At 39.3% G+C, this 22307-nt stretch overlaps 1 protein-coding gene across 3 annotated transcripts in view; it reads left to right on the top strand.

The window, feature by feature from the left end:
* Positions 1-5448: 5448 nt before the first annotated feature.
* PTPRC (protein tyrosine phosphatase receptor type C) overlaps positions 5449-22307 on the top strand; it is a 59894-nt gene continuing 43035 nt past the window's right edge. For 2 of the 3 annotated variants that reach the window (XM_066324609.1, XM_066324607.1), the window contains exon 1: positions 5513-5709. In XM_066324609.1, the coding sequence (XP_066180706.1) occupies positions 5643-5709 (67 nt within the window). In that variant the 5' untranslated portion in view covers positions 5513-5642. The other variant, XM_066324608.1, reaches the window with a different exon arrangement.

The following is a 22307-nucleotide window of genomic DNA, read 5'->3' as shown; positions in this document are numbered from 1 at the left end:
GGATACCAGAATCCGTTCTCTGTCCTGAGCAGGTACAGCACAGATCATGCAGGCAACATATGAAGTGAAGATGTCAAATCATCATTGCCTGAGGGTTGATAGCAACAGAGCAGTATGCTTGCACAAAGAGCTCTATTGTTTACTCTTGACCTTAAAATAATTTGATTCAATATGACACATTAAGTAGAAATGTTTTCTTTCTTCAGGAAATAGTTCTTGGCAATTGAAAACAAGCCTGAAAAAGTATGTAAAAAATAGATTCCTTAGCAAATGTTCAGTGAAATATTAAGGCCGTTAAGATATATTTTCTAGCATGAACAATGTTTTCACAGTTAAGACTGTCAAATTATTTTTACTGGAAAAAATGCATAATGTAGGTAAACCCCCTCAATTTAAACAGAGTTGCCCTTGGGATAAATTTATCCTCTGTCCTTTAGTGTTTGCAAAAGCGTGTGACTTTATTTTCTGTGGAACTGCTTAATTCTGCTATGCAGTGTGCTGAGTATCACTGTAACTGAGTCACATGAGATGACTTCAATAGAAGGGAAATTATGCAAATCGAAGTCTGCATTGCTTTAATCCAAATGATGTATGGAGTATGCTGAGAATTCATTAGTTATTTAGTTAGTTTAGTTTGTAATTTATCCTTTCAAGGCCTCTGAACAGAAGGAAAACACATGTGAGTTCTTGAGAATACAATTCTTGAGAAAACTAATTCATTGTACATTTTGTAAAGACACTAACACAAAACTGCATTAGGTTTAGGTACCAGTGAAGAGCACCATTGCCTGAATTAACCCTCACCCTCGCTGCCATTAAACCCTCCAAAAAAATAAATACATCCCAGTTAAAATTCTTGGTGATGAGTGCCAAAGTGAAACCATAATGACTTTGATAATCTGGACTTGGAAGTTGTGTTGTGTGAGGAAGGTGAATGCTGCAGTGTTATCTGGCTAAACTCTTAGGGAAATGAGCACGAGGTGAAACTGAGCAGCATGAAATCATACGAAGAGACCAAACAGTGAGGTTTCACCGGCATCTTTCAGTCCCAGTTCCTATGGCATTAAACACAGCACCAGGAATGATCAATTTTGGGTGGCACAGGCCCTGTAGGTGTCAGTGCTGGGGAAGTGTGGCTGTTGATATCTGATGGCAGATACAGGGTGGGCCAGTTTTGGGGGCAACCTTTGACAATCCAACCTGAGACACAGATTTATTTGGCTTGTGGCTGTATGAAGATGCTGTTTTTACTCTGATTATTGTTGCCTTCCTTTAATCTTTCCAGTCTATTTCCTCCTGGCTCAGAAGTACCAGGCAGAGATAGAGAATGGTTTGGGGAATGCTCTTGGAGTAGAAAAGGGCAATCTCAAAACAATATCACATGGCTGAAGAAGGGATGCTCTCCCTTCCTTCAGCGTAGATACTGGTGAGTTTTTTAGCTGTTCCCTACTTTGCTCTGGCCTTCACTGGAATAGGAAGCAGCTCCTTGGCTTCTCCCCAAAGAATAGTAAGGTATTTTTTAGCTGCATTAGCTTATGCTGGGGTTGTTCTGGGGCAGAAGCATCATGCATGTGTCCTTGCTCCCCCCTCTCACTGTCATACCCTGTAATCTGATGCCTCTGAGCCGCACAACTGAAAAAGCAGTTACAGAAACACCTGCTGGTAGAAAGCAAGTTAGCAGGGACTGTGGAGGCTATGAGAGACCTTGATGTTTCAGTAAGCTCTAAGACTGTTTGGGATCTGGGCAGAGCTTTTGCACTGTCTGACATCAATCACTGAGCACCTACAGCAGTTTTGTCTGATGTCTTATGAGAGGCTGTGCACAGAGATGGGTGTGTGGAGTGTTTTGAGGATCACAGCTCCTGGCTCCAAGGTCTTATTAGCAGTGAGAATATCAGACTCCTCCTCCCAAGTTACTCAGGGGGATGAGTGAATACTCCTAGGATTGACTCAGAACTGGAAGAGAAAGAATTTGGAATCAGCATTGATGGTACCTTTGTCATCATTTCCTTAATCATCCATTATTACTCCCATGTGGGACATCTGAATCAGGTGATAATCAATGCAAATCAAAACCAGTGAGAATTTTCACTGCATCTTTCCGTAGAATAAATTGATTTGTATCTCTCCCTAGATCATGTTTCAGAAATCTACTGTAAGAATAAAGTATCTGAATATATAGAGTTCAATGGTATGTTTTCGTTTCAGGGTCTCAGTAAGAGCCTTTTTTTTTTGTGACTGTCAGTCATAGCCAGTTGTGGTGTATTTTAGGTGTTGAAGCTCAATATAGTCTGCATGTATGCCTGTGAAATATTATCTAGTTCTGAAATGCAACTAATTTTATTTTTCATTTGTTGTTTGCTTTTTTGTTGTTGTTGTTGTTGTTGTTTTTGTTTGTTTGTTTTAGATTTAGTCTGGAGTGGTTAATTTACTTGTAAGTATATGCTAGCTTCAGCATAGAAATTTCTGCCATTTTCAAATGGCAGAACTAGTATGACAGATGTCATAAATCACTTTGGTACAAAATCAACCTATTTTATCATTGTTTCCATGTAGTTTCAATATAAAATGATGTGAATTTCTTCATAATAATATTTGAAACTCATCTGGAGCAAGGATATACTGCTTTAATACTTTCTTCTCTGATTTTTTTTTCCTTTTCTTTATATTTCAAGGGCTCTTTTGGTATGAGGAAGGAGACAATAGATTAGTGATCTTTTCCAAAGCCTTCAGGTGCAAATTGAAAAGAAAATTGATTATCGTTTGGCGCTTACATTTTTAAACTTTTATTGCAGTTGTGATAAAATTGCCCTTTGAGCCTGTTTTTAATAGCACGGAATAGGAGATATTTATGATAATTTAACAAATCTGATGTATTTCAAGATAGGTGAATCAGACAAGGAAAGACTTGCATCTTATACTGTTTGGGTGGGTTTTTGGAGGTATTTGGTGGCTCTTTTAATAGCTTACAGAAGAGAAAGACTTCCAAAGAGATGGGTAATTTAAGCAGCTGCACATTTTTAATGTCATTTTAGAAATCCTTATTAATACAAGTGGATGATTGTGGCTTTGATCCTTTCCAGCACAGGGGAAGTATACTGCTCGAGTTACATACTGGCATAATCATGTTAGCCAATTAAAATTTCAGGCTCTGTCCTGAGAAAGGATTTATTTTAAAAGTCAGTTGTTAAATGTGCAAGTATAATAAAGTAATTCTCCCATTCCCTCAAAAGGAAAGTTTTGGGTTTAACCTTGAGAAAGGTGACTGCAATTTATGTTTGGAAAAACACTTTACAGGTTCGAACAGAATCACAGAATGTTAAGGGTTGGAAGGGCCCTTGAAGATCATCCAGTCCCAGCCCTCCTTTATGGGCAGGGACATCTCCCACTAGACCAGGTTCCCCAGGGCCTTATCCAGCCTGGCCTTGAACAACTACCAGTGTTTGGACATCCTCAACCTCTGACCTAAATTTCCCTTCTTTCAACTTGTACCTGTTACTGCTTGTCCTGTCACTACAGTTCTTGATGAAGAGTCCTTTGGCTTCCCTCTAGGCCCCTTCAGATGAGGGCTCCACACAATTTTCTCCAGGCTGAACAGCCCAAATTTTCCCAGCCTGTTTTCATAGGGAAGGTGCTCCAATCCTCTCATCAACTTTGTGATCATCCTCTGGACTGGCTTCAACAGTTCTGTGTCTTTCTTATGTAAATTTGTAACTTTGGTCATTAATTTTCACAGTAAGTGGTTTATGGTTAGCAGTATACCTAGAATGGTGGGATCACTGGAGTGTGTGTTCTTACAAAATAATAGAGAGGGTATGTTGCAACATTTCAGTGCTGTGGAAGCTCTGTAAATATCACACACCCAGAAAAGATCTGCTTTGCAGGAATTTGTCTTGGTGTCACAGCTTGAGGACTTGAGTGGGGATTGCATAAAACTACTGGGGAAGGTCAGGTGGGAATGGAGCCTGGTTCTTTTTGAGAACCTTTACGAGAGATTCTTCACAGGATGACATGCACTCTACCCATCAGATGGCACATGTCAGCCATACATCAGCTGGTATCCTGCTTTTGTCTAGGAAGGATAAAAGGGACTAAGATGTCAGTGCTGCAGGCAATGTATGGCTGTAGTCCAGATTTAATTTTTGACAACTGCAGGATGATGAAGTTATTTTATATCAAAATTGGAGTCTCTGGGGTGTTTGAGCATTATCGTTAGATATTGCTCTAACTTTTTAAACATTTACAATATAATTATTGTATTATATACAGTTACACTGTAAATACAATGTATATTTAAAATAATAATATAATGTATAAATACAATTATAATGTAAATATATAATTATATTGTGTATTTACAATATAATTATTTTTTACTACACGTTTACAATATTATTATTATTACAGCCGTTTTATATGGAGACATACGCTTAATGATAGATAAGATTTTGCCCTGTGTTGTAAGACTTGATGCAAAATTGTAGAAGATGCGTTTAATCTTATGAGGAATTTTATTCAGTCATGTCATTTGTGAATTATTATGTGAATTTATGCAACTTTTTTCTGTGTGATGCTTAGGAAGTCTCTGAAGGACTTGTGAATAGACGGCACAAAAGTATTCTCTTCCCTTCTTTTAAAACCTTTAGAACCTGCTGGTTCTTTTAGAACCTTGGAGAACTTCAACAAGAGAAGCAATTGAACATTTCTTGCCATTGTAGTTTACTATATAAGGGACATTTGTTTCCAAGTTGTTGAGAGCTGCCTCAGTGCATGAAGTGAGGGAAAATGTCTTTGCTGTACCTTGTATCAAGTCCATGGCAGCAACAGCAATCCTCCTGCACTATCATGGTAAAGAATTGGGTTCTCCAGTTCTAAACATTACAGAAAACAGATTTAGACTACCTCTATCTATTTGTTGTGTATTACTTTCATATCCAGAAAGACATCCTTGTAGAAAGATTCAGAAATATATCCCACAGAATAACAAAACAGTTAGGGTTAGAAGGGACCTCTAGAGATCATCTAGTATAACCCCATGTTTAAAGAGTTTTCATTTAATCATCAGTTACTTGACCTGAGGATGCATTTTTATGAAGTCCGTGTTGTCAAACACATGTTTGGTGACTCAGGGTTTCTCTTTCTCTCAACAGAAATCTCAAGGAACATACATAACATTTATGGGAATCAGTGAATATGTGCAGAAAAGTGCACATGAAAGGCAAAAAAATTGACTTTGCTAAATCCAGTGCTATGAAAAGTGAAGTCTTGTGTAGCTCCTAAGTCCAAAGGAAGAAATAGCTGAAAATAATCTACTTTAGTTGAATTAAGGAAGCTAAGTATTACTGCAGGAACCTAAGAAAAACCCCTTTGACTTCCTGGAAACTGAAAGAAGTTTTTTTGAAGAAGTAATTGTCTCTGACATCACTACAGTGCATTGCGAGTTTGCAAGTGGTTAGTTAGGGTAACAGAGGAAGCGGCTCCTTCACAGATAAGCAGGCAGTGCAATGTATGTGCCTAGTTAGTCTCCTTCTGGGTTCAAATTCTCTGAAGAAATTCTTTTGCAGACAGATAACATTTATTTTGCTTTCCAGAGAGAGACACATGCTGTTTCATAAGGATACACCTGATTTCCAGAAATAACCATGTTTTTGTGGCTTAAACTCTTAGCATTTGGTGTTGCTTTTCTGGGACAGGATGCTTTTCTCAAAGGTAGGTCGCAACTGATATTTCTTTCTCTCCTTTTGATCCCTCAGTATCCTCTGTAGATGTAAAACCAATGAAAAGCTTTGCAAAGTGGAGAAATATCATCTTGGTTCAGAAATTAGAATACAATTGCTTGCAATGGTGTAAGAACCTAGGTCAGGAAGATTGATGCATCATGTACTAGGCTAAAATGTCTCCCGCGTGGTCCCATGTGAGAGTTATACGAACTCTTTAAAAAAACCAACCACATTTGTAGCTGAATTAAAAAAGAATACATTTAGGTCTCTTACGTGAACCCATTCCCTGTAGTTTTTCAGCTTCATCTCATGTAATAGTACTGGTTTTCTGTGTTTAAATCCTTCAAGAAAAAAAAGCTTCCCATCAATGTTAGTCACTCCCTGATCACAGAGTCTGCTTACATACTCAAGTTCCTCAAGTTTTGATTTTTTTTACTGCAGGTGGGTTAGTAACAAATTCTGAAAGTTGTAAATTAATCTCTACTATCGGAAAATTACTTTTTTTTTTTTAATAGACTTTTTTTACTTGTAAAAACTGCTCCTTAAATAGTTTTTTGAAAATTTAATTACCCCACAGGTAATTTGCAGGTGAATTTGTTGCTTGAATTTTTGAGATAAAGACAGACCCCAAGAGAACGATTTGCTAAACATGTTAGATGTTACAGATAAAGAGAATAGTGAGAAAAACAATTAGTCTTGAGGTAATACTTAGTATTACATAAAAAAATATCCATGTTAAATATTTTCTTGAGAAGAAAAGGCAACATTTTATGTATATGTATCTTCTATCAGTTTAGCTAGTAATGTAATTTTGGATAGCTGATGGCAGACACAAAATGGCTTGAAATATTTTTTATGAAATGGCAGCGAGTTATATGCAGGGCTGAAATCTCTTTTCATTTACATTGAATTTATTCATGCTCCTACCCTTATGCCACTATAGTCACTCCAGGTTCATACTGATGTAAGCAACAAAATGATCTGCCTTTAGTTGATAACCAGCTAAGAAGAGCATTTGAAGCCTGAGCATTGGCTCTCTTGTCCCTCAAAGTCTCTGTACAGAGACAGCACTGCATCAATCTGGCTGATAGCTGCTGGAGATTATAAGAAAACAAGTGAATGCTGCACTGTAGCGGAAAAGAACAAAATCTCTTGCTTTTCCTGTCCTTTTTTTAATCTGCTGTCCTAGTTTCCACTTTATAAGTCCTTCTGAGACTTCCCACTGCTGCCTTTTCTCCAGAAAAGGCAGGTTACTGTCTGCTCTGTCAGCCACCTCAACAGTCAGTCAACATGTTAGCTGACAGAGAGGGCTGGAAGACAGATAAATGGGTAGCAGCCTTTTATTCCAAGTAATAGCTATTTTTCTCTGTTCACACACAGTAGTCTGACTTGAACCAGTTCCTCTCTACATTTACTAAACCAAAGAGCCTCAAGGAAATATTTTAACTCCTCTCTACTAAATCAAATCTCATGCTGTAGTATCAGGTACACAACATCACGGACCTTGTTTTTATGATGTCGTTTGGCACAGAGATTGCTTCTCCTCTCAGGGTGACAGAACCATTCTACTTCGTATTTGCTGTGCAGATTGCTGTGCCTTGTGGCCCAGGGACACTGGGCAGTCTCCTAGGGAGGGGTTTGTTAATGGAGGAGCAGCATTTCAGAAGGGTGGCGTAGGCTTTGGTTTTATGGCAATCACTTTTCAGGCGCTCGATGGTAAGTGTTAGGTGGGCATTGGGACTTCTTCTGTTATTACTAAAATTATTTTCCAACAGCCTATTGTACCTAGTGATTTTGAAAACTTAACAGGAGAAATTTTAAGGTTGTCTTACTTTCTCCACAAGCTCAGACGTTCTGTAGCACATTACTTATTTCCAGTTATCACCAAGCCACTTTTAAGAGCATCAAACTACATTAAACCAAATAAAATAGAAGGAGTTAGAGCCTACACAAAGGCCTTTTCATTGTGTAAATCCCTCAGATAAAAAGCATGTATCCAACTAATTTTTCTGATAAGAAAGAAATGTGTACTGGTAATCAAACACCCCAAAAAACTGACTAGTGCCCAAAGCCCTCCCCCAAAAACCCCTAACCCAAGCCAAAAACGTCAGAAAAGCACCTTTGCTTCCCTTTAGGAAAAAGAAATGCTTGCAGAACAAGCACTATTTCCATTAGATCATTATTTCAAATTCTCCCCCTCCTCCCACAAAAGTGTTAGCACTTTGACAGCTTTCAAAATCTTTCACCCACTTCTGAGCCACTTCCTTTATTTCAAGAAATGAAATAATTGTTTGATAGTTTTGGATGTGATTTTTTTTTTCCCAAGCTAAAAGTATGAAGCTTCAGCAGGCACTGGTTTTGTCTAGGGTAGTGTTAATTTTGGATATAGTGGGTAGTATGGGACTGTGTTTTTGGTTTGTGCTTGAAACAGTCTTTATAACAGAGAGATTTCTTTATCCCGTACCGCTTATGCCCTACACTAACCACCACCTGACTTCCCACCCTTTGCTATAATACACAGATATTATTCCCTTAGTCTGTCATCACTACAGAGTGTTCATAAGATGTCCAGTACATGTCCATTGAGTCCATTTAGTCCAGGCTTTGGCTCCATGTTGTGGTGATACTCAGAACAGGAGAGGTGGTTTGTTTCGTGGTTGTAGGGCACCAAAGCCAGCTCAGTTGGGGTTCCTGATGCACTTGCTCTGTTTCTTGTAAGGCTTCTCTTCCATAGATTTGGGTGGTTCTTATTATAGTAATTCCTATAATATGAAACTCAAGTCATGGGTTGCAACAATTTAAAGGTGTTTTTATTACAATCTCTTACCCACTCCCTGTCGGGTTTTACATTGCAACGAACTCCTCCCCTTTCCCTTATTTCAGCTTGGATTTACCCATGAACTGCAGTCCCTTAAGGTTTTACCTGCTCAGTGTGGAGCCTTGTCCATGAGCCAGTCTCTTCAGGGACACACTCGCTCCTGCATGGATTTATCCACAACCACAGTGGCTGTGAGGGGCAGCTGTTCCAGCACAGCCCTGTCCATGGCCTCAGTGCCCTCAGGAACAGACCTGCCCCAGCACGGCCTCACCCACAGGCACCGTGCCCCCAGAAAGCCAACCTGCCCCACCTGGCTGCAGGCCCTGCAGGGTGTCCTGCTCTGCTGTGGGTTTATCCATGGCCACACGATTTCAGGGGCTCCAGCACAGCCTCATGAACAGCCACTGCTGCTTCCAGGTGTCCCTGCTGCAGCACAGAGCTGTCCTTGGGCCCTGATGCCTTCAGGGGTGTCCCTGCTGAGGCACTGACACAGCCATGGCCACAGGCACGGCCAGATGGACCTGCCTGGTGGGGACTTTTCCATGGCCAGAAACACTCCCAGATCTGCCTGTTCCCCCATGGACTCCCCATAGGTCACACTCCCTTTGACTTGAGCTCGCACTGGAGTTCCAGCATGTCCAGTCCAGCAGCACAGAAACAGCAGTGCTGCCTTGGCCATCTGCCAGTCCCTGTTCATCACCACTGCTGTCCTCAAAATGTCCCCAAGCACAGCAGAGTGAGGGGACCAGCAGCAGGGAAAGCAAAAAGCAGCCACAGAGGAGCCTTACGCCAATGTACTGTAAGGCACCAAGCCCAGGACAAGCACAGGAGTCTGCCCAAAGCAGCCAAACAGCAATAAAGGCTATAAATCCCATCTAACACATTCCAATCAAAGCTGTTCTTATCTCAACCCCTTTGAGCCCTACATTGGGCACCAAAGAGGGCTGCTGTGGTTTAACCCCAGCTGGTAACTCAGCCCCACACAGCTGCATGCTCACTGCCTCCTGGTGGGACTGGGGAGAGAATTGGAAGGGTAAAAGTGAGAAAAATCATGGGTTGAGGTAAAAACAGTTTAAAGGGTAAAGAAAAACAAGGAATAATTCACTGCTTCCCCTGGGCAGGCATGTGCTCAGCCATCCCCACGAAAGCAGGGCTCCATCACATGAAATGGTTACTTGGGAACAAAAATGCCATCACTCTGAATGTCCCCACTTCTTCCCTCAGCTCCCTGCACTGAGCATGATACCATATGGAATATCTCTTTGGGCAATTGGGTCACCTGTCCCAACCATGTCCTCTCCTGTTTGTTGTGCACACACAATCTCCTCCCTTAGTGGGGTGGTATGAGAAGCAGGAAATGCCCTGAATGTATAGGCACTGCTCAGCAGTAACGAAAACTTCTCTGGATTATTAACCCTGTTTTACATCACAAATCCAAATTGCCCCATGATAGATAATGTGAAGAAAATTAACTCTACCCCAGCCAAAACAAGCACACACTTGAAATTCTGGTCATGCAGTCTTTGTGCCAGCCAGCTGTGCAAGTTTCCAGATGGAAGTGTTACATGTTCTTTTCAGATAGCTTATCCTATGGCTCTGATTTTCCATGAAAATCTTTTTCACAGGTTCAGTCTATATCCTTGGAAAGAGTCTGGCCACCTTAATTTTTTTTTAAGCAGTGGAATTTAGTAATATTGGTTCATTTTATATGTAGGATGAAGTACATGGGGAATTTCTCTGGCAGACAACATGTATTAAGGTAGAAGAAAGTGAAGAGCATCACCACTGATGTTGTCCTCTTACAGATGCCTCACTGCGGGTTCTTTTAAAGGACTGTTCTTTTCTGTTGAGTTGTGCATGTGAGGGTTTCTGAAATACCCCAGAGTCCTGCACTCAAGGACTTCTTAATCATTTACAACGAATTGCCTGCTTTACACGTTGTGCCCCACCCTGGTACTTTATTCCCGGTGAACTGAGGCAAGGAGTTGGTGTGCACACAGGGAGCTCTGCTCGCTCCCTGGGCTGGCCAGACACAAGCAACTGCTAAACTGGAAGCAGTTTAGTTTCATTATGGTGTCATACCTAAGCTACGAGCAGGACACAAGTTGGGTGGAGCTCAGCAGCACTTGGGCTGGACAACTTGGATTCTGGACTGAAATTAGATACAGATTTGGACTAAATATGTGATTTTTGTTTTTTTTTTTTTTTTTAAACATTCACCTAGACCTGTTCAAATATAGCAAGCAGGTGGCTGGGTTGTTGATGTGCTATAGGTGTATCTGTTGATGCAGACAGCACAACAGACATTGGTTCTGGACTAATGGGTCCTTCTTACATAGTAGGGAAAAGACATGTGCTAGTCATTTTTATTCACTGACATCAGTACATTGATATACGAAGAACATTTTACCAGTGTAGACCTAAAGCTGGAAAAACTACAATGCAGAGACCAGTTCTAAAGAAGGTCCAGCTCTTTGTGGCTTGTTATTTGGAACCACTTCCTTTAGTTTTAACTTGGTGAACTTAAATTTATATATTAAGGTTCTGAAGAACAAATCAACAGCAAGTATGTTAAAACCACCGCATATATAATGAAATAAGGCAGGAGAAATGGGGGGAGGAAACAGGATGAAGTGACTTTTCAAAATGTGAGTTTCAGGAATCAAGCTCTGTTTTTCCAGCTCCCATGACCTATCTTCAGATCTGCCTGCTAGTCTGGTAGCATGTGTCTGAATTAAACGAAGCAGCAGTCTCCATGCTGAAGGTGGGAATACATTGTATATATTGTTTTCCTTTGCTGTGCAGCTGCATTGGGGTATTTACTGTATCCTGCTGGGAGCTGGGAAAAACAGCAAGCCATGGAAATGTTTGTTCTCTGTTTGCATTCTCAACCTACTTTAAGAGTTAATATTCATAAGCATAAATCTGGTCCACCAGGAAGGCAGAAGAGATTCGCCCACACTGAAGTCTGCTGTCAGGGCTTGACTTTTTGTACTCAGTGAACTACCTGGTGTGGTTAGCTCAAGTGTCTCTGAAATGTCTGCATCCCCCTGCGCAGAGCAGATTTACCCTGAGTCATTCCCCCTTCTTAGGGAGGCTAGGGTGGGGAGAGCACAGCACGGGCGTGGCTGCGGAGGTGGAACCCGAGACAAGAGAGGAATGAGAAGTGCTGCAGGAAGGTGTGATGTGCTGGGCAAGGCTTGCTGCAGGAGCTGAGCTCTGTGGCTGTGAGTTCCTCTGAGCCCCGGCAGAGCATGTGTGTTACAGAAGTGCGGTGGCTTAGGCAGGGCTGGGCCGGGTGTTAGTTAGTGCCTGCTCAGTGCAGATGGGCTCGCCGAGCTGGCTGCTGGCACTGCAACTGCCGGCTCTGCCCGGGGGACAGCAGTGTCCCCGAGCTCTGCTGCTTCCTGCAGCATCCTGAGATAGCCATCGTTCACACTGATTTATCTTCAATCGTATATAACCAGAAACCAAGCAGTGTTTTCTTTCAGAGACAAACTTGCAAAGTGCATCCAGTATATTTTGGAGGAAGTAGTTGACTCTCTTCAAAGCTCAATTTAGGCCCTGAAGAACTTCTGTGGGGGGGAAAAAAAAAAAAAAAAGTAAAAAAGTTTTAAAGAGTGGCAAAACCCTGACTTCCTCCTGTAAATATCAAGATTAAAATAACAGATACAGTTATGAAAGTTGTTTATTTCCCTGCAACTTGACTGTTCTTTTAGCTGGCATGCCTGATGTATTTCCAGGCTATCCATGCACTTGCAAACAGGTCTTTTTCGGTGGTGTTTCAGTAACTGTTTCAACATTTTATCTATTTCCAGGCTTTTTTCCCTTTCAAGTAAAGCAGTTTGGGGCCTTCAATGCCAGGATTTTAGAAACTAGCTGTGAGCACTTCAGTGCTAGCTTATATTATCCATAGTGTTGTATAGCTAACAGGATCCACTTCTTTTCTTTCATACCACTACTTTGCAGTACTGTTCTTGCAGTTATTCCCTCTGTGTCAGTGCCTTCTCGGCTGGCCTGCTTGCTTAGGTTTCTATTCTTTAGTTTCAAAGACTTCTCTCACAATCTGTCTGTTCTTCATTCATAATCCCATTGCCTTGCAAAGAGCTCTAGAGGTACCTTTTGTAGGGCATGAATGACTTTTTTGTTGTTTCAAAAATGTGGACTCCATGGAGGAATATTTTTAATTGCCTTTTGAAATAGACTCTTTTCCTGACAGTAAGAGAAATAATCAAAATAGATGTCTGAGAGAAAAATGAAGCCATACAATGAAGCTCTTTGTAAAATATATAAGGAAATAGTAGTTCATTTACTGAAGCATATGTCCTATAGGAGTTGAAAGATTTTTACACTCAGAGATATATATATAATACAGAACCTCAGCTGAGATGTTACAAAAACATAGGGCTAGTGTTGCCTTTCCAGGTAATCATATACACTGCAAAACAGTGAATTAAATATTTAAGATAGTATTAAGCCCTGAACTGTTTCTGGAAGCTTGTAAGTTAAGATTTATGTAGGGGAAAAATAGGGTAAGATAAATAGCAAAGCAGAGTCAGGCTTCTAGAATAAGATCTAAGAGACAGAAGTCAGCTGCAGTCTAGGCTGTCTCAGAAACTCCTGGTGTGAAGTGGTGATTTCATTTCTCCAGACCTCAGTTTCATCATCTGTTAAGTTGAAGATAGTAACACTTTGTGGAAAAATGTAGAGTCCTGATTCCTTAAATATTTATAGCTATGCCTATGTCTTGCAACATGTAAACTACCACCAATTAATGTGATGAAACTGGCTGTGCATTAGAGCATTTTAGGGAGTGTATCTGAGCAAAGAAAGCAAAAGTAGGGGAGCAAATGACTTGTGCATGATTTTCTGCCTTTTTCTCAGTCCTAAAGCACAGGTATTGTCAATGGGGAGCTGATACTTTTGTGCTGACTAAGAACAACCCATACTGTGCTTAACCTCAGCAAATCTGAAATTCTGTTAAACATGATCACATCAGCTGTAGTCTCTGTTGTACCCATTATTGGGTGAAACACGGGTGAAATATCTGAAGCTGGTCAATGAACTCTTGAGACACCAGAACAGGACCACCAGCCTTTCACTTCCTGTGTCGGTGGATGAGCCGAGGTGTGCTAAACAGATCACAGCTGCAAAAGGTTTCATGTTCTAAAGAATCATCCACACTTTAGGGTAAATACAATAGGAAACCTGTCTAGTAAATTAGGTGTTTTCAGAGTCTCAGTGGTAGCAGTTATAAACCTGAACAACTGTTCTAGAGAAGTGCAGGCCAAGCTGACTTTGTCAGTATATACTGTAAAATCGTACACACACATAATCAAAGGAAAGATGACCAGTGCTGCTACTGCAGCAGTTTGATTAACCTCTTAAGATAGACCTTTGATGTCTGAAATGAATGCAAAATCACGTGTGTATACACCTTAGAGAAATCTTCCAGTTTTAATGAATTTTGGATAGAGTCGTTGGAGGATTTCTTTATTCATATTACACTTTCTTGGAAGACTTTAAATTATTAAATGTATATTTTTTAAATGATGTGGAATTTATTTTACTTGGTCCCTGATGGCAGTAAGAGATTATTGCCCTAGGTCTCTTGTATGCAGCACACAAGGTGTCTCCTCCCAAAATGCAGTCTGGGAATGTGCATGACTGTGCGATGTGTGTGAGTGGAAGGGTAATATTTGGGATACCTCAGACTGCCTAACAAGTACAGAAAAAAGCTTGACTTCATTTGCAGCTTCATTAATGCTTCTGTGCTCAACTGTGCTGCCTCAACAGAAGTGAAAGATCTTTCTACATCCTCTACACACCTGCAGTCTGGTGTGTTAGTCTGAGGTAAAAAATGTGGTTGAGGTTTAAGGGAAAGATGTGAAAGAGCAGAAAGAAATATGCGTTAGGAGACATTAGTAACATTTCTGATTTTGCTGTCTTTGTCTGTTACTGAAATGACTTATGTTACTGAGATGTTTCTGAGAGACATCCAATACTCTTGCTCTTAGAAAAAATGTATGAATAATAACAGCTTAACCCAGTGTCAGCTTCCTCTCTACAGTTTATAAGGTTTACAGTGGGATGGTGCTGAATACTAGGGAGGCAGCTAAAGGAAATTAATGTAAAATCTATAAAGAGATATTTAACCTTGACAGTAACAGATCAAGGCTTTATAATACTCAAACATGAAACTTTCATAAAATCCTATGGGTTTGGCCTGCCAAATTCACCACTTTTTGCTTTTCTACAGACTGGTTGGTTTGACCATGAGCATTTTGAAGTGATAAAATAGTTCAGTTTTAGTATGTGTAAGATATTATTTATAGAGGCATATAGTTATGGAACTCACCTAAAAATGCCATTTGAATCAACACAGGATGCATTAAATTAATAAGAACTCACAGAACAGTTCAGGAGAAAAATGCCAAGATATGTGGATCAGTTATTCCAAAAGTTAATAAAAAAATCATCAGCTGCATTTATCTTCCTGCTGTAATTTTTGCAGGGCTCAATGGCCTGCTAAGATGCAGTTTTTCACTGCCCTGAATAAATAGACAAATGTTTGGTGCAGTAGCTGGTTGAAGTTTTCGTGTTAATATTGGAAAGAAAACCATTTACAAATGTGGATGTCATCAAGTGTGTCGTCATTGCAGGAGGGTGCCTTAAATGGCAAGGGAAGGGCTGCTTGCACACCGTGGCTTCTAAAAACCACACTCTCACCAAGCAAGGAAGACATTTTCATAACAAAATGCATGTCAGAATGCATGCAGCTCTCACTGCAGCTGATGCTCTCTGTTTCTCTTCACAATAGAATTGCTGCTCACCTGACTCTCACCAAAGTGGTGATGTCAGTGGAAAGTCTGAAAAGGCTTTCAAGTATCTTACAGAATTTTATTTTATCTTTCAGATTTTTTCCTTTCTTTTTTTTTTTTTCTTCTTTATTTTTATTTTTTTTTTTTCTTTAAACCTACTGGTAGTCTTGAAACTCCAAGATCTGATTTTCTGTTAGCTGCCCTGAGAAAACTGCTTGGAAGAGATATCCCTGGCTTTGACTGTAAGCTCCAAAACACTTGGGAACTGTTTTTACATAGAAGAAAATGATCAGATTTTCAGAGGACCTTTATGTGTTGATCACTAAAACAATGTGAAAAATCATAGTGTGCAGCTGCAAGTTAATATTTTCTGAAGGTTTTTCTCAAGTTGTGAATACTGAGTACTTGGAAAGGAAAGAAAGAGCTACTTAGGAAGTCAGGAAGAGGTTGCACAACCACAGTCACAAGTGTGATTGTGACTATCTTACTTCTGTGTTTATAGGAGAGCTATTTTCCATCGTTGTAGTCAAGCATTCTTGCTGGGCCAGGTGCTGGACAAATGTAGGATTAAGTATGGTCTTGTCCTCAAAGGATTTCTGATCTGATTCTGGACAGCATGGATATTTCTTAAAAGGGAATACTTCAGAGGTGAGAGGAAAGACTGGTAATGGAAAAAGTGATAGCAGCAAACGTGGCCAGCCAGAGAACTTGCATAATCCCCTGTGCTATTTATTTCCTTTTCTGAGAAAGGGACATACAACACCTCATTCAAAGCAGCATGCAATAAATTATTCCCAGGGTTCAATATAAACTGTACTACATAGGCCCATGTATTGCACATGTCATCACATTGTGCTCCTGTAAGTTTTATATATGTCAATAGCTGGTGCAAGTATTCCTGGAAGATAACACTTAATGATAAAACTACTGTGGGTAAAAACTTAAGGTGTTCCAAAGCTCCTCTCTTTCTGAAACAGTAAAAAAATCAGGGCACATATAAAAGCACTGTATTTATTTGCAATGATTATTTTCTCCAGCTGTTTAATCCTTTCATTAACATATTGCATTCTCCCACCAATGAGTGAAATGCAGAAAACAAACAACAGAATGTGTAGATGATGTGTTACAAACATACACACACACACACACATACATTTACTGTCTTGTATGGGAGAGCATGTAATCCCACCCTCCTGATTCTTCATTCTTGTAGCTGTTCCTCTAGCTGCAGGAGGTGAGCTAACATGAACAGCATCTGGATGTGGGAGAGAGGGGCCACATTCTGTTCTCTTCGGTTCAAAACTTCATTTTAGGTTGCATTCAGTGCCTTCATATCTCAGTGCTCATAAATAGTAATAACAATAATAAATTGCTTTTGATGTATAATTGACCTAATTTATTTAGACTGAAAAGAAGCAAATCATGTTTCCTGGTGAATTCTGTGAATTCTCAAGCTCTGGAGATTGATTGCCTGCAATTAATGCAAGTGTGACCTGGATCTGTAATACAGTATGGAATAATTTTTAAAATATCTACCAGACACTAGAGGGTGGAGTAGTTTTAGTTTGGTTTTGGTTAGTTGGTTTTTGTGGATTTGATTGTTTTTAATTTATAGTGTTGGATTTCAGGGTCATAAGGGCTTTTGGGTTTTAGATGGCAGCAAGTTTGAGTGAAAAGGTTTTTGTTCTGAAATGTTATGCAGTTGGGATGGTTGTGTTTGAAAATGCAGTAGTTGATCATAAGATACAGCCATAAACAGAGCCTTGAGTGGAGTTGTATTGTGTAATATGTGTGTAATAACAGTTTATTAATATCATCCTTCTGTAAAACTGGAGCTCTGTCTATTATGACAACCTTTCTTCAAGATACTGAATAACCATAGGGGGGGGAGGAAGCAGGTACAATAACCCTACACACCTTTTAAAAATTGCAATAGATCTCTAAGGTAGTCTTTGTAGACCACTGTAATGATAGAGTGATAAAGCTGACTTATGGCTGATACCAGATCTTTGCACTGGTGGTGGATGCAATCAGTGTCTTCACTGAAAGAAGTTCTTCAGAACTTCAAAAAGAGGTTTTTCCTCTATTGGATTCTCTTTTCTGTGAAGAGAATGAAAATCTTTTCAGTGTTTTACATCTGTGTTGCTCGATGTACAGTTCAGGCCATTTTCACAGAACTACTACTGAAAACTTTCTACAACTAGACATACTTGCTTCTTTTTAAGTTTTTTTGAAGCTGCTGCTCATCTTCTCTAGCTAAGCACTACACACATATATATTTTCATACTCGCGATGATAAAATGGCCCAAAGAGAAGATCAGTCTAATAATCAGAAAAACTAACTGAAGTTAGGGGTGCTTTAAGGAGTGAGGTGCTTGTCTCAGATTAATTTATGGTTTTGAAAGGTCACCAATTCTGTCAATCAGACTGGTATAATTAAGAATCTGTTAAATGCAGACCAGTGATTGCTGCATGTAAAATTTAGTGTGAGTACATTTTGTAACATCGTACAAGAATTCTGTGATGAGAGCTGGAATGTTAATTGTGTTACCTAAACCGCCATTTTACTACATATCTGTGAGATCTCTGTGTTCTTGTGGTTCTTTTTCTCCCTAACTCCATGGCTCAAGCACAGAATCAGCTCTGCAGGTGAAAGATATCTTCACCACATGCTCTGGAGCCATGTTCTAAGCTGGACCAAAAGACCACTCTGTGGTCATGTAATGAAACATCTCTGAGAACGTTCAGCAATGTTAGGAAGGGAAAAGGACCAGGGTTTTGCACTGGCAATGCAAATAGATATTTGCCACTCTTGAGTAATCGTCTTTACTCCCTGGACAGTGACTTTGGAGCATCCTGTGTGTGTATGATTTTATTATAAAAAGTCATTGTACATTCTGTGTACTGTAAAAGCCATGTGTATCTGTGACTTTCCAGGCTGAAGTTCTGTGCTGAAGTTCTTCTATCAATGTTGTAAATTAAGTACATAAAGTTATTTCAGAGCTACTCTTTCAATGTTTGGAATAGAATTGAAAACTAATAATGAAATTCTGGGATTTTTTGTGTGTTGATGCAGATTTATTTGTTTAGTTTGTATTAAAATATGTAGTAATGTCTGGTTAAATATTCATCTCTTTGCAGAAGGTTAGAGTCAAAGCTACCACATTCCTGTACCACTTGACCAAGGACATCCCATTGGTAGCTGTCTTTCCTACTTATTTCTGAGGATGACAATTGTTTCTGTTGTCTTTATGACCATGAAAATGATTTGTATCATGTTGAGATTATCATTATTTTTGTATTGTTTTCAATTATTACTGCCCAAATGAACATTGCATTTGTTGATGTTGTTTATTTGCAAAGCCCTTGCACAAAAGACTTTAAATGTTGCTTTATCAAACACTCCTGATTCTTGTAGAAAGGAGTGAAATATCTAAAAGTAGTTGCCACATTAAAAGTAAATTACATGAATGTAGAGAATATTTTTAACAATCTTCACTAGATCTGTGTTTCTTCAGGAAATGTGGAACTATAGTTTTCAGAATGTGTTAAGTTTCAGTTTGGACAAAGGGCAGTAATTCCCATTTAATGGAGTATAGAATTGAAATGGAAGTAGGAGAAAGATCCCTTTGAAAAACCACTGCACTGTATCTGTTTTGAACTGTTTGCCTTATTTTTATATCACTAATCAGTTCCAGGACTTGGACAGTGGATATTAGTAGGAAGCATAAGTGCAAAATATTGCATAGAAATATTGAATATTTTTGCCCAGGTATAAGAAAAAGTGTGAAGAAAGAAAAAAAAACCATCCTGATTTGTTGACTATTTCAGGTCTTCCTAAGATGTCAAGCCAATATTATGTTACTGCTGTAATACCAAGATAAGAATTTAATAGTAAAAAAAAAAAATTGGTTTCTTTGGGTCATGTTAGGATCTCTGCAGCACAAACTGATTTCAATGAAGTGTCTTTGTATTCTTTGCTGAGGAAGACAACAGACTTTTTTGTTGTTTTTTTGAATTTTGGTGGTGGTGTTTTTTTTTTTTTTAGTAAATATTTTGAGGGTCACTTAGGCTCCTGAATCCCTTACCTGTTTTGGAAATTGTGACCTTTGTAATGGCTTACAATGAATGTGCTGACTTACTGGTAACTTGTAGTAGCAGCTGAAGCCCTGATGCTAAAACAAATGGCATGCTTTTCCTTCCCAGTAAATCAGGGAGTTTCTTTCTCATGAAAGGAGTAAATTAGTACTGCAGGCACAATCACCTTTTGCCATTAGTCTAAAGTGGATGAAAACCTACTGGCTTATCCTCCAGAATTTCTCCAGTGATAGCATTTTTTACGCTCTTTTCTCTTTTTTGTCTCCTTTCTTTTTTAAAACTAGTGCTCAGTGTCCCATGCTCATACTTTCTTACAGCTGCCAGAACTAGTGCAGAAGTCTGGTTAGCTCTTCCTGACTGATTTCCTGTGCAGCCTCTTGTCCCCTGCCACCAGCTCCAAAGCCAGGGAAGAGCTGGTTGGAGGCCACAGTGGAAGAAGCTGTGGAATCTGCTACGACTGTAATTCTAAGCAGGCTTGGAAACAGTCATGGAAACAATGCACTTCATTTTCTTAGTGATTATATCTGATCCCTTTTGAGGGAAATGCACTAACACTCCTGAACTGATTCATCAAGATAGGTAGCATCTTTATCTCTAGATGAGTATGGAAAATTACCTGACCTTTGATGGATATTTTGATAAAAGCAGACACATAGACCTAGGCACAGTTTCCAGGAAGTGTAGGCAGAACACTGTCATTCTTCCAGTCTAAGAAAGAATATAGGCAATTCTTATAGGTGTGAGGCGAGGAATTCTGCTCAGAGGAAGGATTATAGTGTCTCTTCAGAAGATTCTTACCTGGAAAAGCTTTCCAACTATGTTTGTGAGAGTTTCGCCTGAGACAACATAGCTTGTCTTTGAAATCAGTGTTAATAAGGTTTCAGTGTCTAAACTTATTTAAATCTGTGCCCTTAAGAAAGCAAAGTTATTCACTAGTTTAAATTTTATCAAATTCCTTGGGATTCCTCATAGAGAATTTAAACTCCATCATTTATCAGGCCAGACACACAAGGCTTGATCTCTTGGCCACCCCATAGATTCAGGGATTTTGAATTCAGGATTCAAAAACCATGAATGGGCTGCCAGTTTTTACAGTGCGTGGATTTCTGTGTGCAAGTAGAAACACAATGATTCTTCCAAAGGGTTTAGCATAGATTCCTGCTTTCAGGAATGTACCTGAATCTTGATTATTTCACACGTCTAAGTGGTTTTGAGTGAAACACAATGTTAGTGATGATCATTTTCATCTTTAAGTGGGACAAAAAAATGTGATTTCCTTAAAAGACCCATAAACCATTTTTATGACAATGTCACCTTGCAAAATAATTGTGTCATTAGAGGGAAAAGTATGTATTTGCAGAAATCAGATCGCGTATTTATTTCAGTAAGTGCTGGTAAACATTATTTATTAAAGGAAATGCAAAAGAAAAGAGCCTTGGGACACCTGTTCATCATAGCAAATTGTCACCTCGTAGAGCTGATATAAAATATTTCTACTTCATAAATGGACTTCAGTGCACATTCCTAAACATCTTACTGTTCCACAGAGCTCAGAACACTTTAGCAAGTAAAAGTTATTATTTCCATTAAATGGAAACATTCAGATAGCTGATTTCCAAAAGGTCACTTGAAAAGCTGGTGAACAAAAGGAAATACTCTGGACCTCTTGCTGAGTAGGAAGCTAAAAAAAAAAGTCATCATAAATGAAGACAAAAGAAGAAGTATTTTTTAATCCAAACATTGAAGCTGATTGTTTGTGACTGTAATTTCATAAAGGAAGTCACATACTCTGCAGCAAACTGAAGCAAAAAGCCATATTGAACAACTCAAATCGAGAGTATGACCCTGATTAACCTATAAAACGAACCATTAATCTAATGAACCTTCTTGGTCAATCAGCAGCATGGTAGGAGGCCTGTACATCACCTCAGCCAGTTGTAGAAAACCTGGCTTAACCTTCTGCATAAAGTGCTAGTCATCCAAGTAAGGGTGGACACTAGAATTTAATCTGATATTCAGCAAAGACTACTGCACAAAGACCTGAGGGCATTAATCCTTCTTCCTGGGAGAGGTTTGCTGTCATCTTCAACAGAAAATTTCTGCCTAATTCCAGTCAGAGGTGTAAGATTGAGCACAAATAAAAGGGTTGCTTGGACAGTCAGAGGGTGGCATTTTTTAATGAACATGATGAAGAGTAAATGAAGAGCAAAGAAATGATAGTAATGTCCCAGTAATTTTATAGCATTTTATAGTATGTTTAGCAGCTCCATTTATTTTCTGATCTGGAATTTTTGTGGCATTGCAGAAGACAAATGCAAATTGAGAATTAACATGATCATGATGATGGTAAGTCTAAGGGATTGTTATAGAAGTTACCATCTAAGTTTCTTGTGAAATAAATCAAATCCCCAAATCAAAACAGATCAGCTGTGCTAGTGATGCAGAGTTCTGACCCAGGACTGAAGTAAGAGTGACACATTTCTTTGAGTCCTCTTTCAATCTGTGGGACTATTAGAGCCTTTTCACTGGAGGTGGAAGGTGTTGTGGAGTGTGGGTGGTTGCAGTGTTGGTGCAGTCATAGAGGAAGATGAAAAGTCTCTCTACAGGAAATGTGATCATTAGGGAAATGATCTGTCACAAAATTCGTTGTGATGCCACATTTCAGAACTAAAAGTGCTTCAAAGCTTTTAGCTCAAAAACAAGCTCAAACCTAAATCCCTATGACTTCTTGTCATACAGAGACAGGAGATTTCACTCATAATAATCCTGGGAATGGCTGACAGAGTGTGATGCTGAGCTTTTGAAATGTTAGATTTTTCTTGACCACAGATTCCATCTAGATGCTTCACA

This window comes from Sylvia atricapilla, chromosome 9 (assembly GCF_009819655.1).
Source record: "Sylvia atricapilla isolate bSylAtr1 chromosome 9, bSylAtr1.pri, whole genome shotgun sequence".
Lineage (NCBI taxonomy): Eukaryota > Metazoa > Chordata > Aves > Passeriformes > Sylviidae > Sylvia > Sylvia atricapilla.
This window is presented reverse-complemented; position numbering and strand designations above follow the sequence as displayed.